Source organism: Hylobates moloch, unplaced genomic scaffold (genome assembly GCF_009828535.3).
Source record: "Hylobates moloch isolate HMO894 unplaced genomic scaffold, HMol_V3 SCAFFOLD_3, whole genome shotgun sequence".
Classification (NCBI taxonomy): Eukaryota; Metazoa; Chordata; class Mammalia; order Primates; family Hylobatidae; genus Hylobates; species Hylobates moloch.
Window position 1 is genome coordinate 80,461,319 of NW_026652278.1, and position 14,265 is coordinate 80,475,583.

The 14,265-nt window shown below is 44.3% G+C and overlaps 1 protein-coding gene across 4 annotated transcripts in view; it reads right to left on the reverse strand.

Moving 5' to 3' along the window:
* The window catches only part of WAPL (WAPL cohesin release factor), a 90,488-nt gene extending 80,222 nt beyond the window's left edge, over positions 1-10,266 (reverse strand). For 2 of the 4 annotated variants that reach the window (XM_032141711.2, XM_032141693.2), the window contains exons 1-2: positions 9,854-10,266; positions 6,063-6,583 (exon numbers count right to left, since the gene is read on the reverse strand). In XM_032141711.2, the coding sequence (XP_031997602.1) occupies positions 6,063-6,561 (499 nt within the window). In that variant the 5' untranslated portion in view covers positions 6,562-6,583; positions 9,854-10,266. Of the gene's footprint in view, positions 1-6,062; positions 6,584-9,403; positions 9,667-9,853 lie in introns of those variants that run through there. The other 2 variants (XM_032141702.2, XM_058436449.1) reach the window with 2 other exon arrangements.
* Positions 10,267-14,265: the final 3,999 nt, after the last annotated feature.

The following is a 14,265-nucleotide window of genomic DNA, read 5'->3' on the forward strand; positions in this document are numbered from 1 at the left end:
CAATAAATAAAAGCAGGTAACTCTTGCTGATACTATCCTTTCAGGACTTAAAAAATAATAATAATCCTCATTAATCATCTGTACTTTATCCAATGACAATCTCATCTCAGGTCACAAGTTCCTGTCCTACTTTAAACTTTCAGTAATCATTTCCCTTTCTAAAAAATCACCTTTAGTTCTAAATCTAAGTTCAAAATCTCCTGACAATACCATCCCTCTAACTTACACAAATACTCATTACAGCTTTAAGCAAATTTTAAAAAATTATTGGCTACAAAACCAGTCAGGCAAATTAAGAGCCTATGCTGTAGTTATCTCAATATTTGGCAGGATATGTAGACTGAATCCCAGCTGGCTGGCAAGAAAAGGGTGCCAAGCCGAAATATAAGTCTTTGCACACTTTATTCTAGAGTCCAGATTAAAAACCTCTAGCAGAAAGAACAAAGAAATGGAAGTAGCCTCGCATAAAAGGCAAGAGAAGCCTTCTTTTTGCCTCTACTACAGACAGCACTGATTCAAACCATTAAGGAATACCTGGAGATCTCTTAGAAGGGTGCACCTTTAGCTCCTGCTAACAGTCATTTTTAATTGGCACACCTGGCTGAGAACCGACTGGCTTTAATAGCAACTGCAATCAGAAATTTGTTTTCAAAATTAAAGATTAGATACAGAAATATTTGCAGATAGAAACAGAAATCTTAAATTAGCTTTAAAATCCAGGGAGTAAAGGATGGGAAGTGGAGAGAGTAGCGTGCAAAACAGATGCAACAAGATCTGCCAGACACTAACAACTATTGGAGGTGGACAATCAAGTACACGAAGTTTTTTTTCACCATTCTATTTTTGTGTGCCTGAAAAGTTTCATAATAAATGTTTTCTTCTTGTTTAAGGAATAGGACATTTTAGCAACACAACCCTTCCCTGCAGTACCTATTCAGTTTGTAATCTTGTTTCTGGTTCCCTTACCCATCAAGCATCTGTCTGGAAAATGGGAACCATCATAGGTTTTGTGGGGTTTTTTTGTTTTTGTTTTTTGAGACGGAGTCTCACTCTGTTGCCCAAGCTGGAGTACAGTGGCACCATCTCAGCTCACTGCAACCCCTACCTCCCCGGTTCAAGCAATTTCCGGCTAATTTTTTTGTATTTTTAGTAGAGATGGGGTTTCACTATGTTGGCCAGGCTGGTCTCGAACTCCTGACCTCAAGTGATTCACCCGCCTCGGCCTCCCAAAGTGCTGGATTACAGCCACTATATGTTTTATAGTGACCTCATCCTAAGTTTCCTCTTCAAGTGAAACACAATTCATTTATTTATTTATTTATTTATTTATTTTTTGAGCTGGAGTCTTGCTCTGTCACCCAGGCTGGAGTGTAGTGGCATAATCTCAGCTCACTGCAACCTCTGCCTCCTGGGTTCAAGCAGTTCTCCTGCCTCAGTGTCCTGAGTAGCTGGGATTACAGACATGTGCCACCACACCTGGTTAATTTTTTTTTTTTTTTTAAGTAAAGACGGGGTTTCACCATGTTGGTCAGGCTGGTCTCGAACTCCTGACCTCCCCCAAAATGCTGGGATTACAGGCATGAGCCGCCGCACCCGTGACAAAATTTTTAAAAGTACTATCCGTTATAGAAGTACTTAAAACGAAGAATTTCAACAGTGTCAAAAAAATCAACCACATACTCCCCTATGGAGAAAGAGATGCACTTAAAAACGTAATGCCAGGACAAATGACATAATAATTCTGAGCCTGGATAAGCCCTTTTCACTGAGGTGATATACCTCTACAGCAAAAAAATAGTATGAACGAGCAGGGACACTCAACACTCCACTGGAAAGATATGACGGAACTTCGCCTGTGCACTTTGAACGAGTTGTTAAAATTTGCAACAGGTTCTTAAATAAAATGCCTAACCATGACCTGCAGAAGACTGCTAAGATTTCTGAGACCCAAGTAGGTACATGAGTACTTGCATCTGGAGAAAAGAGTTCAAAACTTTATCATTCTCAGAAGGGTCTCTAATGCAAAAAAGGTTAGGAACCACTTGAGATTTAGAGAGGCCTCTTTTATCAAAAATTTAGGTTTGGGTTTCTAAATTTCAATTAAAATTACAAGATTTTCTGAGTGAGAGTAAAGGCAATGAAAATTGACAGACATAATGCAAGAAAACAGTCTAGGCACAAGAGAAATGACCAGTTTAGAGGGGAGAGACAAAGGAAAAGTCACAAAGTACAAAAGCATCCCCATAACTATAACAAACTTACAAACATACAAACTTACAAATGGTTTATAAGAACAACTAACTTGCAGGCCGGGCGCGGTGGCTCACGCTTGTAATCCCAGCACTTTGGGAGGCCGAGGCGGGCAGATCACAAGGTCAGGAGATCGAGACCACAGTGAAACCCCGTCTCTACTAAAAATACAAAAAATTAGCCAGGCGTGGTGGCGGGCGCCTGTAGTCCCAGCTACTCGGAGAGGCTGAGGCAGGAGAATGGCGTGAACCCAGGATGCGGAGCTTGCAGTGAGCCGAGATCGCGCCACTGCACTCCAGCCTGGAAAAAAAAAAAAAAAAAAAAAAAAAAAAAGAACAACTAACTTGCACACATTAGAGACAGGATAAAACTACCATGAAAATTAGATGCACTCCCTCAAATTCACTTCTTATCGTACAGGGAGCTGCCAAGGTTGCTGCAACTCTGGATGACCAAGGGAGATGAGAAAAAAAGAAACATTCACAGTGCTACACCATTCCCTGACCACTAAGAGACTCTTTGTGAAGGAGGAAGGAAGATGGACAAGATGTTCCTGAATATCTATTTACCTGTATTTTAGTATGTATTTTCCCCTCACAAACCAATTAAAATGGAGTTTGGACTCAAGAGTCAGTCCACAGTATCAGCATTAGAACTACAATTTAGCTACAGACTGGGAAGCAATTATCCCACTTAGCTGGTTGGTCTCACCAACCAACTTCCAACAACAGATTTAACATAAAGATATATTGTCCGCAAAGCTACAGAAACAATTACTTATGAATAACTTCCACATTCCTTTTCCCCCTTACCTTAAACGTTCATCTTTATTAATACGCTCTGCCATCAGGGCCCCTGCCTGCCAATGACACCCCATTCCTCAAAAGACCATACACTTAAGGAAGCTGGAGTCAGCCCTGAGCACTTTCAAAACTTGCAGTTTCATCTTACTTCCTCCAGCCCATCCACCCCACGCTGTAGATTATCTGAAAACATCAAGAAATGTCAGGCAGGGCACGGTGGCTCACGCCTATAATCCCCGCACTTGGGGAGGTCGAGGCGGGTGGATCACATGAGGTCAGGAGTTCTAGACCAGCCTGGCCAACATGGCAAAACCCCGTCTCTACTAAAAATACAAAAATTCGCCGGGCATGGTGGCAGATGCCTATAATCCCAGCTACTCAGGGGGACCGAGGCAGGAGAATTGCTTGAACCTAAGAGGCGAAGGTTGCAGTGAGCCAAGATAGCGCCATTGCACTCCAGCCTGGAGGACAAGAGCGAGACTTCATCTCAAAAAAAAAAAAAAAAATGTCAGTTGGAACAACAAACACAAGCAGAATAGCATTCGCAGAGCCTAGTACAGTGGTTTGACAAACAGTAGGTGCTCAATATGTTGATACTAAACGAATCTCATTCCAGTTCTGCCACTAGCTGACCTTGGACAGTCACTTAACCTCTGAGCTTCTTATATAAAATGAGAGCTGAGTTAAAATTCATTTTAGTTCAAAAAAAGTTTGACGGGCCAGGCGCAATGGCTCACACTTGCAATCCCAGCACTTTGGGAGGCCTAGGTAGGCGGATCACTTGAGGTCAGGAGTTTGAGACTAGCCTGGCCAACACGGTGAAAACCTGTCTCTATAAAAATACAAAAATTACCTGGGCATGATGGTAGGTGCCTATAATCCCAGCAACTGGGGAGGCTGAGGTGGGAGAATCACTTGAACCCGGGAGGCAGAGGTTGCAGTGAGGCAAGACTGCGCCATTGTACTCCAGCCTGAGCAACACAGCGAGACAGTGTCTCAAAAAAAAAAAAGTTTGATGATTTTAATATACATTTATAAATTTTTAGGAGCTGACCTGGAAAGTTTTTATGCTGTTTATGCTGTTTATTTTTTTGAAATGGCATCTTGCTTTGTTGCCCAGGCTGGAGTGCAGTGGTGCGATCTCGGCTCACTGCAACCTCCGTCTCCTGGGTTCAAGTGATTCTCCTGCCTCAACCTCCCTAGTAGGTGGGATTTAGAGGTGCTCGCCACCATGCCCAGCTAATTTTTTGTATTTTTAATAGAGACGGGGTTTCGCCATGATGGCCAGGCTGGTCTTGAACTCCTGACCTCAGGTGATCCAACCGCCTTGGCCTCCCAAAGTGCTGGGATTACAGGCGTCAGCCACTGCACAAGTCCTTTATGCTGTTTTTTTTAATGGAAATCTAACCTAAACTTAACTTGTCAACAACGCCTGAGGAGAAATGTGAGCAAAGTAGGAAGGACAGCCAAATTAGAATTAACCCTGAGAATCAAGGGAATGACAATAACAGCTGGCTCATCATCTCATCCAAGAGTGAGAAAAAAGAAAAAATGCTCAACATTTTTAGTAAAACTATGCAAGGCCCAGTACATTGTACTGTTTCACGTACCTTAACCTTCAAAGGACAAACTCCCCTTAAGAATTCAGTATAGCAGGCTGGGCGCGGTGGCTCACGCTTGTAATCCCAGCACTTTGGGAGGCCGAGGCGGGCGCCTGTAGTCCCAGCTACTCAGAGAGGCTGAGGCAGGAGAATGGCGTGAACCCGGGAGGCGGAGCTTGCAGTGAGCCGAGATTGCGCCACTGCACTCTAGTCTAGCCTGGGCAACAGAGCGAGACTCCGTCTCAAAAAAAAAAAAAAGAATTCAGTATAGCAAAGTTTTGTCTGTGTTTATTTCCTTTCAAAATATGAGATTTTTATAACCTTTCATTATTGCTAAACTTTGCCAAGACGTCAAGAACTAAGGTTTCTTTTCAATTACAGTATAGTGCCACCCTTATCCTAATGCTGATAGAGTGCTCCCACTTCTCTACCCCACCTCTTCCCTGCCACCCTCAATATTAGCTCTTCAGTCTTTTAGTTAATTGCACCTTTTTCACTTATTATAAATCTCAAATCCCTTACAGAAGACAGAACAAAATGTATCGTTTTAGGAGAGAATACTAGATGCTGTACTTACAAATTAACATTTTTAAAATACAACCAGTTTTGTGATTTAAAATCTATCAATACAGCCGAGCGCAGTGGCTCTGCCTGTAATCCCAGCACTTTGGGAGGTGAGGCGGGCGGATCACGAGGTCAGGAGATGGAGACCATCCTGGCTAACACAGTGAAACCCTGTCTCTACTAAAAATACAAAAATTAGCTGGGCGTGGTGGTGGGCGCCTGTAGTCCCAGCTACTCGGGAGGCTGACACAGGAGAATGGCATGAACCTGGGAGGTGGAGCCAGCGTGGGCGACAGCAAGACTCCGTCTCAAAAAAGAAAAAAGAAAAAAATCTATCAATACAAGCTGCTACTGGCCCCAAACTAATGTCAATTTGGAATCAAGTTCAATTCTTTAAATGTCTCCACTCAATACCCCCTTAATCTTTCTGAACTAGTTTTGGCAGAGTCTACCATTGGTAACTAATCCTCATTTTAAATACTCATCTCATTTTCATTATCAATAACCATCCAAATCCTCCACAGTAATAGAAATAAGATACTTTGTGATCCTAACACAACAAAAAGAGGTATTTCTTATTGGAATTGGGGCTAGAAACTTATGACTGTTCCCAAAATGTACCCTGAGCAACAGTCTATAAGCGTTAATATCCAAGTTGTTTTATTATTTCAACCTCCAACAGGTTTCTTTAAAGTTCTTAAATGTCTTTTACAAAACTATCAATAGTCCCCATGTATCGTAAGTGCAGAAAGAAAACACAATATATATTTTAGAATTTAAATCATTTAAATAAATTGCTTGCACAAAGCTCTCTTGGCTGAGAATAAAGAAAATCAAAACTTACCTGAAGTTATTAATTTATTACAGCTACTTATGCTTGCATCATCTTCTACAATTCGGTTTGTGCTCTTTTCTTTCCCAAGCAAAGTGTCCTCCAAAGGGAAGCATTTATCAGATACAACAGTGTCTTCAACGACCACATGACTAATTTTGCTATTAGCTTCAAGTACTGAAGTGACCTCTTCCAACTGAGCAGCTTCACTAGATTCTGAATAAGAGGAACCCTTACCCTGGGCTAAATTCTTTGAAGAAACTGGTAGAGACTCATCATCACTATCAAATCCAAAAGGATCTCCAGTACTTTCTTCTTCCACTTTAGGTTTCTTCGGAATTTCTTGGATATCTGGTTTGAAATTGGGCCTCTTCTGCCCTAATTTAGCCATAAATGTGGTCTCTCCCCATTTTGTGCTAAGGGTGGTCCGTTTGTTGGAAAAGACTTCATCAAATTTTGAACTGCCATTTCCACCTTTCCTACTGTACGTTTTCCCAAATCTGGATGTCATTTTGACACCAGTTTCATATTCTCTGTGAAAAAAAATTTAAGAAAACATATAATCATCAAATACAAGTGTTAAACAGTGCATATAAAAATAAAAACCTAGGGATTCTTCCCTCATGACTTTTGACACCAGACTTTTAAATAAACAATTATGAGGAAGAGGTATAAAGAAAGGCTGATTTACTACCCTACATGCTTCCATGTCAATTTTCCTCCACAATGAGTACATATTCCTACGCTACTTACAAAGTAAAAAAACTTAATGATTAACCAACTTATAATACGATATCTATAACTTAAAATGAAGCATATTAAGTTCCAAATGAATTAATTTACTATTCTTATAAACATTTTTTACCTTAAAAAATAATCTGTATAGAGGCTGGGAGGCCGAGGCAGGCAGATCACTTGAGGCCAGGAGTTTGAGACCGGCCTGGCCAACACGGTGAAACCCCATCTCTACTAAAAATACAAAAATTAGCTGGGAGTGGTGGCACGCACCTGTAATCCCAGCTACTTGAGAAGCTGGGGCAGGAGAACTGCTTGAACTCAGGAGATGGAGGTTGCAGTGATATAATAATAATCTGTATAGGGTAATTACTTACATAAAATCTTAAGCACAGAATGTTTAATTTTTTTCAGAGCCTCAGAAATATCCAATACTTGATTAAATTTAGTTCTTTGAAATTTCATGGCACTAATTCACATGAGAAAAAAGGTCCCCAAAATGGTGCTTTTTCTCATGTTTTACAACCTGCAGCTTTTAACCCAATCTTGAAGATTCTGCTTCTTGGTGTAATGTAATTTGGGCTATGACTTTAAAAATGTTCCTTAGATGGTCTTCTCCCTAAAGGAAAGAAACTATCCTTATCCTACCTGCCTTGTCCCGATAGTGCTGTGCTCATTTGCTGAGTTACATTTTCTGGGGCTAGTGAGCTCCAGCACATTACACTGTTTCATGGATTAATACAGACATAGAAACACATAACTTTTATTTTCCTCTTCAATTTATAAATGGCAAATCGATTCACCTGATTTATCCACTTCACAGGACAAAAAAAAATCTTTAGGGCAGTAAATCAAGAGTCAAACATTTTTTAAAACAAGTTACTTGCATTGGTTCTGTGCCTATTAAAAAAAGTTACAGTACTTTTTAAACACGATCAATCAGTATCCGTTTGTCTAACACTTTGACCTTTCTACAGTTCAAACACGAATACACCGAATATAACTTTAAAAAGTGAACAAGGGCCTAAGGAACAAAAAATCGTCATTACTTTGAAAGCTACAATTGAAATTATATTTGACCTATACTTTTGTATATGTTTTGATCTACACTTGTGTATTCCCTTGATTAACTTAAATTAGTACAACTTATAATCAGTCACTGTCTGAGTTTTATATAAATTCAGTAGTAGATAACCCCCCACGTTTGGTGAGAATCCAATTTTAATTTGACAAAGTAATAATTTAGTAATCATACATATCTGTGTTAAGAGAAAATAATGTTCCTGAAGGAGATGTATTTCATCTCCTACTGCAGCTCTAACACAAGTCTTACTGTCTTTCTTGTTAAGTACAGCCTAAACGGGATACTGGGCAACTACCACGGACAACAAAATAAAAATCGATTCTCTGTTCCTTCAAGAATGTAAAGCTGAGATCCTGCAGGTCTGTAAGTGTACGTACATATATACACCAACAAAGATGGGATGTTTTGGATTCACTTATGTGCTAATCATCTAAAAATACTGACCAAAGGCCACACCAAAAATCTAGACTTGAGTTCCTTTATGTCAACATCAGAAAAACCGTTAAAATGGTTCTATAACCACAAAGCATTCACTGTTGAAAGTTTACAGTCTTTAGATGAATACCTGACACTAAGGACTTAATTATTTAATGTGATAAAAAATAATTTTGTGCTGGCTGGGCGCGGCAGCTCACGCCTGTAATTCCAGCACTCTGGGAAGCCGAGACGGGCAGATCACCTGAGGCCAGGAGTTCGAGACCAGCGAGACCAGCCTGACCAACATGGAGAAACCGCGCTTCTACTAAAAATAGAAAATTAGCCGGGCGTGGTGGCGCATGCCTGTAATCCCAGCTACTCGGGAGGCTGGGGCAGGAGAATCAATTGAACCTGGGAGGCGGAGGTTGCGGTGAGCTGAGATCGCGCCACTGCACTCCAGCCTGGGCAACAAGGGCGAAACTCCGTCTCAAAATAATAATAATAATAATAATAATAATAATTTTGTGCCAAAAGACCACGTCTTTTACAAATACATAGTGAAATACTGATGAAATAACGTCAGCGATTTTCCAACATTAAGGAATATGAAGTGTATAAACGAAATAAATTTGTTTAATAGTCACTGCTGAATCCAAGCGATGGGTACAGAGGAGTTCATTATATAATATCTCCTCCTGATTGCCTTTATCGTTTCCCACAATAAAATATCTTTAAGTCTGCGGACTGTTGCAATGGTATTATGTAAGCGTAAAGCACTATAGATTCCAAAATAATTGTGCAGACGTCTTTGAAGTTAAATTTTAAGTGTTTCAAGTACACAATCTTGCTCAACCTTTAAACTCCAAAGACTATCCTAACTAAAAATGAAAGAATGACGACTAAGTCTTTTCGGTCGTTGGGCTTTTGCCCTAGCCCAAAATCAGGTCGAATTTTGAGAGAAGTGCGCTGTGATTTTAAAAAAAAAAAAAAAAAAAAAAAAGCTTTTATACTTCACTCCCACCCTAATCTAGCGTCTTCCCGGTCCCCAAAGGCTTTAAGGGCTTCCGTTAAAGATGGAAAGCGAACGGGACAAACCTGACTACCCAGAAATCCTCACCTGGGGACAGCTGGCGCGCCACGGGCAGTGGGCGCGATGGACCCCTCGGACTGGACACTCAACGCAACTTTTCTCCTCCCAACCCGCGCCGCCCAGGAAAGGGAGGTCACTTTCGACGCCCCGGAAGCCTCTGCCACCGAATCCTTAAGGCAGTGCAAGGCCCCAGTGGCGGCCAGGGGCGGATGAAACCACGCGAAAGGACTCGGGGCTGAAATCAACACACTTGACTGGGTTTGGGGAGCTAAGTCAATCAGCAGTCGCCCGAAAAAGAACTCCGAAAAAGGAAAATAAAAGGGGAAAAAGAGAGTTCTTCAGGTCATTCCCCTGCCCAACTTCCTCAGTGGCCCGGTGGGCGAGGCAGTGAGACTTCCACCGCCCGCCTCCAGCCTCTGCCTCCCCCACCCTCCCGGCTCCCTCCCGGCCTAGGCGGCCGCCCGACACCTCACTTACCCTCGGCGCCTGGCGGGTGCTTTGGCCACGGGCCGCCTCCGCCTCTCCCGCTCCCTACGGCCCGCGGGCGGGCGCGGAACCCTCGCGCGGGAGAACAAGGCCGGCAGGTGAGAGCCGAGAGAGGCGAGGGGGCTCTGCTTTCGGTAAATAGGAAGCCCGGTGGGGTGGGGGGGTAGCGGCGGCCCCGCAACTTCCCTCCCCGCCTCGAGCGCCGCCGGCCGGGCCCGGGCCTAGCTCTCGCTGGCCGCCACCGCCGGAGCTGGTAACAGAGCCCGCTGCGTGCCCCTGCTGGGCCGCCGCCGCCTCCTGCGCCGCCGCTTCCGCCGGTGAATGGTCAGCGCTGGAGTTTGAACAGGGCCCTGAACCATCTCAACGCCATTTGCGCTCCCGGCCCCCACCTCCTTCCTCCAACAGCCGCTCGCTCCGTCACTCCGCTTCCCACAGTCCCCGCGCGGCCGCCCAACCCCGCGGCCAATCGCGCAGCCGCTTACTCAAACCGCCGCGCAGGCGCTGCGCCCCGCATGCTCCGGCGCCCGCCATTGGCCCGGCCGCGGAGCCCGACGGGAGTTGTAGTCCAGGTCCGCGAGGTCGCGGGCCGAGGACCAGGCGCGGGAGCGGGAGCGGGAGCGGGAGCGGGCGGCTGGCCTGGCCCTCGGGATCTCGGCAGTGACTTCTAGCTCCCGGCCCAGCCGGGAGACGCAGGTGCCACGGAGATGGGCAGCCGGGCGGGTGGCGCAGTGCAGGCAGCTGTATCAATCGCTTCCCCTCCAGGGACCAGCTGGTGCCTGGGGACCGCGGGCTGTGCAGCCGTGCCGGGCCTGCGGAGTCCGCCGCCCGGGAGCTGGGAGGCAGGGAGCGAGGGGTCCAGAGCCGCCCTCGACCTGGCTTGGTCGGTCCTGGCCCGGCGTAGGTGACGACGGCGGGTACCGCGAGGCCCCGGACACCCGAGGCCGCGAGCAGCGTCGCCCCTCGCATTTTCGCGCCCCTCCAGCCCTGCAGTCCTTCCTCTAACTCCGTCTGCCCCTCACCGATTGAAAGTGGCCCCGAGAATATTGGATGGTATTGAGCAATTATCATTAACTTTGTTGGGTGTGGTAACGGTAATGTGGTTATGGTTTTGTTTTGTTTTTTTTAAGACCTACTGATGTGTTGACAGGTAGAGTGATCTGGTGTCAGGACTGTAAAATACGCCTATGAAAACTGGGGGAGAGGAATAAAACAAGCTGGCAGGACGTTTTTCATCGTTGAAGCTGCGTGATGCGAGCACATGCGCTCATCATACAGTCTCTTGTGTATCCGAAATTTTCCATAATAAAAAGTTTAAAGAAGTGAACAAGTGATTGCCTCTAGGGAGGACAGTGAGGTGGCGGATGACGGGAGGAAGGATTCTTAATTTTTCGCTGTACGCCTTTTTGTGCTGTCTTAGGTTTTTCCCATTCAATGTGTTACCTAATTCAGAAAATTGGTAAGTTTTTTTTAAGGCTACCATGGGAAAACAGCGTTCTAAAGAGTAGCACAACCAGTTCCCCGTAAGAGAGGTGCATGATTCGTCGGACTCGGACAGTCTTGGTGTTTGTTAGGCGGTTTATGGAGACCCACCTGGGTAATTAGAAAACTACTAATTGCTTTCAGTGAGAAGCCCGCCCTTCTTCCACAAATGGATAATTTGCTTTTAATGCACCCAGAAGTTATCCAGCTCCCTCCGGTATAATCGGGGAAACTCCAAATACAGGAAAAATAGTTCAGAAACCCTGCAGCTCTTCCCAAGAGGAATTTAAGGTGGATTTTAGTGTGGCTGGATTGTTTTGCCTACCTGACTGCGGTATTTATATTTTGACATTTACAATTTCCTAAATACTGAATCAGTATTTTTTCTTGTTTCAAAATAAATCAACTTCTGTAGTTTATATGAATAACAAGTCCATGTCTTCCACCCACGGTGGGATGCACATGACTGTTTCATTTGGGTCAGTTTTGTCTCTTTTTTTTAATTAGCAGTTTAGGAACTTGTTTTTATCATTTTGTTTAAAGATCTTCTAGCGGAGGTGCAGGCTGCACTTACTATAATTATTTAGATGACAAGGTGGTGGGTGGTAATTAAAGGGTAATTATCATCAGAGGCAAAAGGTAAGATCAAAAAGCCAGAAGAGGTGAGGAGACAATTGCAAGATCTTCCTGTAGGAGGGTGTTGTGATCCTCCCAAGATCAAAGGATATATCTATTATGCCTGGCCTCTCTAGTGCTGGACACTTGGCAGGGTCAGTGCCTGCATAAAGCTGAAGTGGAAGGGCTCATTGTTTAGACTGGTGCCTTTTGAGGGCTTTTATGTGATGGTTGTGTTAAATAATGGAACTTAGTAGTGTCAAATTCTTGCCACTCAAAGAATGATCCCCAATCAGCAGTGTAGCATCACCTGGAAGCCTCTAAGGACTGCATAATTCCTATCCTCACCCCAGCTCCACTGAATCAGAACCTGCATTTTAACAGGATTCCCCCAGCTCATTGGGCCGCTCATTAAAGTTTGACAAGCACTGATTAAAGTATACCCATAGCATTTGACAGCAATCTAGTATTTTTTGTTAGGATGAGGGAGAGGAAGGGAGATGATTAAGAACCTCCTATGCATCAGGTAAGATGCTAGGCTGTTCAGGGGCCTTGTCTGCTTCCGGGTCTGTTACCCTATCTTACAAGTAAGGAAAGGGGAAGACGTGTGTTACAACTAGTGAGGGAGTCAAACTTTTTCTTAACAGTTGGATACCCGTTAGTACTTGTTGGTGTTCTTGAATCTGGTAGAAAGTGGTACATGATTTGAGAAGTAAACAAGTGTGTGTGTGTGTGTGTGTGTGTGTGTGTGTGTATTTAGTCTGTGGAAGCTTAGTATATGAATATTAAGCAGAGCTCTTCTGGGCTGTGTACCCTTGTGTGGCTCACACTAAAGACACTCCTCCGGCCCCTCCTGGAGGGAATTCAGACTCCTGGCCCTGCAGGCTATACCACCACCTTAACCCCTTACCTCCCTGCTTCCACTGAGGCAGGCAAATGCCCTGAAGTCCCCTCATTCCCTGACCAGGGCCCTGGGTTCCACACCAGAATGAGCAAACAGGACTCCAGTTTGGGTAACACATGGCTGAACAGCTTTTTGTTGTATTGTTTTTGTTTTCTTAGTTCTCTCAGCTCAGGCTCCACCCTCTGCCCATCCCCCTGGCCACCCTCAACCCCTAGAATGGTTGTCTCCATTTCATGAGACTCTTCAGACGAACATCAAGTAGCCAGTAGGTGCTTTTGGTTTTGCTAGAATGCCTGTGTGCAAGCTCTCAGACACCTGATTTTCTTTCCCCCACTGAATGTTGTGTTTGTCAGAAACTGAAATCATGGATCGAAGCCAAGTTTGTAGTAGCCTTAGGAGGGGCCTCTGCCCTCCTGTGTGTTGCCTGGGTGAGGACAGAACCCCCTAACCTGGAGCTCCACTTCAGTGGGCCCATGCCTGTACTTTCCTCTGAAAAAAGAAAATCCTGCAAAGAAAATAGAAGACATCTGTTCGGCCATTGCCATGCCCTTGTTCTAGCCCAGATATGAGAACTGTCAGAATTGGAGTTACTAAATAGAACTTTTAGTCTTTTTCTGATAATGTGTAGTAAAGTGTATTACAACTTATAGAATTCTATTTAGGGAACTAGAGGTCAGAAACTACCATATTGGTAGCAGTCAATTTTTCTTTGCCATCGGATACGGAATAAAATGTTAAATTGTACACTTGCATGTTGTGGTTATATTACAAAGCTCTACAAGATGTGGGCCAGGCCCCGCCCTTTGCTCATGCAGCCCCAACTTTCTGCTCTGCCCACACCTGGCTCCTGGCTGTTTCCCTACCTTAGGGCCTTTGTATTTCCTATTCCTTCTGCCCACAACTCCCCCAGATACCAGCCTGCTTCAATTCTCCTCTAGGTTTTCACTCGGATGGGACTTTTCAATGAATCTCCCCTGACCAACCTATTTTAAATTGTTGCAACATCCTCACTCCTAAATGTCACTGTCCCTGCTTTACTTTCCTTAAGGGCATTTATCTTGCCATCTAACATGTCAGGCGTTTTGCATGTTTATCTTAAATGTTGTGCTCCCTCTGAGGGCAGGGATCTCCGCCTATCTTGTTTTCTGCTACAACCCTAGCACCTAGAAGACTGCCTGGCACAAGAGTAGGTGCTCAATAAATGTTTGTCGAATAAAAGCACCCATTTATTTCCTTCTTTCCTGTAAAATTATATACATATATATATATATATATATTTTTTTTTTTTAGATGGAGTCTCACTCTGTCACCAGGCTGGAGTGCAGTGGTGCAATCTCGGCTCACTGCAATCTCTGCCTCCCGGGTTCAAGCGATTCCCCTGCCTCAGCCTCCCCAGTAGCTGGGA